Here is a 2,526-nt window from a genome sequence, read left to right on the forward strand (position 1 = left end):
ACTGGAGTGTCGGCACAGGGGCCCCGGCCATGCGCTCCCCTCCTGTCCAGCCCCCCACTCACCATGGCCATGCTGGAGAGCTGGACGGCGGGGCGGCCCGGAGGCACCAGCGAGATGTTGAGGAAGGCAGAGACAGAGATGGAGGTGCCCGAGGGTTTGATGATGCAGCGGGGAGGAGCCGACACCTGTAGCACCAGCCGCAGGGGAGCGTCCACAGCGGGGCTCTGGGGAGGGCAGGTGAGCCAGAGGCACAGAGCTGGGCAGGGCTGTGCTCTGCCCCAGGGGCTTCCCTCTGCCCAAGGGGCACCCAGCCGGGTGCTCCTCTCACCAGCATGAAGATGGTCCCGAAGAAGGTGGCTCTCAGCAAAACCTCCAGGTCCTTGGGCACCTGCAGGGAGGACAAACCACCGGAGGGTAAGCGAGCAGTTGCTCTTGATCCCAGCAGAGCTGCTCCCTGGATGGCACCTTCTCTGCTCTGCAGGCAGGGCCCAGCCCTCCCTCCTGCCTGGCAGCCCGCCCCTGCCCACAGAAAGCTGCCTGAGCATAGCCGGGTGACCCAGCACTGCTTACCTTCTCCCCCCGGAGCTCTATGGCCAGCACACCTGCCTGGAAGTACGCGTGCATGGCCGAGTCAAAGAAGTACTCAGAGAAGGCAACGTAGACCATGCGCTCAGTCTCCTTGATCACCGGTTCCACCGCGTGGTTCTCCAGCTCCTGGTTCTCTCTTGCACGAGGGAAGAACATGCCCTGGGACGAGAATAGGAGATGTTTCTGCAGCCGTAGTGCAGCCCACCCTGCTCGCTCCATGGTGCCCAGCGTGCAGGCTGGCACAGCCGCTCCCACGGGGACTGTGGGAGGGTCGGCAGGGCAGGACCCAGTGTTCACCTTGAAGTCTAGGTCGAGGGTGTCCGTGGAGACGGCCGGATCCCGCAGGAGGGAGTAGTCAATCCCAACGTGCTCATCCACATAGTTCCTCACTGCCGGGGAAGATGTGCTGTGGTGACCAAGCCTGTGAGCTGCCCAGCAGCCTGATGCCCAGTTCTGCCCTCCCCACGGTGAGTGGGGTCTGGTCCCTTCCCCCAGGGCAACACTCACCCGGCACCGTGTCCAGCACGGAGTTCAGCAGCACCAGGCTGGCATGCTCCAGGGACGGGCAGATCTGAAAGGCAAGGGGCTGGGCTAAGAGGGGAATCGCTCAAGGTGTGGATGAGGACCTGGACCATCCTCCTGCTGTGGGGCAGGGCAAGGCCAGGCTCCCCCAGGCTCCATCGCCTGTCTCCACCCAGCTGTACCTGCTGGCTGAGGAGGAAGCGCATCCCTGTGACGATGAAGGTGCTCAGGAACTCGTAGACCTTCCTGCAGGACACAACAGCAGCTCTGCGGCTGCTTGCCTTCCCCTGCGGCTCCAGCCCTGCCCCTCCATCCCCGTGCGAGCACACAGCCTGGGCTGGGGAAGTCCCGAGGGTACAGAAAGGGGAGCCAGGCACAGGCGGAGCTGGCCCAGCGGGGGAACAGGTCTGCTGCGGTGGGGTTGGGTGTACCTGAGTGTGCCAGAGAAGCCTGCATGCATTCTGGCAATGGAGGCGTTGCAGGTGATGTTAGAGATCTTCAGGCGCCCAGACTCGTCCTTGGCCAGCTGCAGCACTGTGTGGATGTGGACACCATCCGCAGAGGCATTGATGGACCCGATGTCATAGCTGGAAGTGAGGAGAGCAGATGAGAGGAGAACCTCCTACCAGCTGCAGGGCAGCAAGGCACCCATGGCACTCAGCAGGCACAGCCAAGCAGTGGCTGTGGCCCGGCCGAGGGGTAGGCTGGTGCCTGCAGGAGCGGGAAGGGGAGGTAGCTCACAAGAACCAGTAGAGCAGCTGCCTCCGGAAGCGCAGGCTGATGGAGGCATTGTTGATGTTAAAGACGAGGTGCTGCTGAGGCTGGAAGTACAGGTCGGAAAATGCCAGCTGCAGATCCACCACCTTGACCCTGCAGGGGAAGGGACACAGATGGTCAGACGGACAGATGGACGCGGGGAGCCACATGCATGGGGAGCGGGCAGCACTCACTGGCTGATGTTGTAGTGGAACTGCCCCTCCTTCCCATGGAGGTCTGACACCGTGATGTTCTGCAGCTCCTGCTCCACGAAGTGCAGCCCCTCCTGCTTCACTGCAAAGCAAAGCGAACCTGGGCTGGCCACAGCATCGCCCCCCAGCCAGTCCCCCGGCTCCTCTCCAGCCGCCCCACGTGCAGGCAATGCAGGCAGAGCCTTACCCAGGTGCAGACCCCAGGAGCAGTGTCCCAACCTGCCTCTTACCCAGGCCCCGGGAGCAGGGTCCCATCCGGCCCCTTACCCAGGTCCAGCCCCTTGGAGGTAATCCGGATCTTGCAGCCAGGTGGGCTGTGCGAGGCCGTGACCAGCCAGGGCAGGAGGAGGAAGAGGAGGAGGCAGCAGCTGCTGGCAGCCATCTCGTACCTGGAAGCAGATAGCAGGGTCAGCACAGGCTGGCTTAGTCAGTGGGGCACACGGAGGAT

The 2,526-nt window shown here is 63.6% G+C and overlaps 1 protein-coding gene across 1 annotated transcript in view; it reads right to left on the minus strand.

The window, feature by feature from the left end:
* PLTP (phospholipid transfer protein) overlaps window positions 1-2,460 on the minus strand; it is a 3,510-nt gene extending 1,050 nt beyond the window's left edge. Inside the window, exons 1-10 of the mRNA XM_009575261.1 lie at window positions 2,346-2,460; window positions 2,061-2,160; window positions 1,852-1,980; window positions 1,542-1,697; window positions 1,293-1,356; window positions 1,096-1,159; window positions 886-977; window positions 571-747; window positions 329-388; window positions 63-224 (exon numbers count right to left, since the gene is read on the minus strand). Coding sequence (XP_009573556.1) covers window positions 63-224; window positions 329-388; window positions 571-747; window positions 886-977; window positions 1,096-1,159; window positions 1,293-1,356; window positions 1,542-1,697; window positions 1,852-1,980; window positions 2,061-2,160; window positions 2,346-2,460 — 1,119 coding nt within the window. The remainder of the gene's footprint in view (window positions 1-62; window positions 225-328; window positions 389-570; window positions 748-885; window positions 978-1,095; window positions 1,160-1,292; window positions 1,357-1,541; window positions 1,698-1,851; window positions 1,981-2,060; window positions 2,161-2,345) is intronic.
* Between the last annotated feature and the right edge of the window lie 66 nt (window positions 2,461-2,526).

The sequence above is a fragment of the Fulmarus glacialis genome, unplaced genomic scaffold (genome assembly GCF_000690835.1).
Source record: "Fulmarus glacialis isolate BGI_N327 unplaced genomic scaffold, ASM69083v1 scaffold19333, whole genome shotgun sequence".
In the NCBI taxonomy this organism is placed as follows: Eukaryota; Metazoa; Chordata; class Aves; order Procellariiformes; family Procellariidae; genus Fulmarus; species Fulmarus glacialis.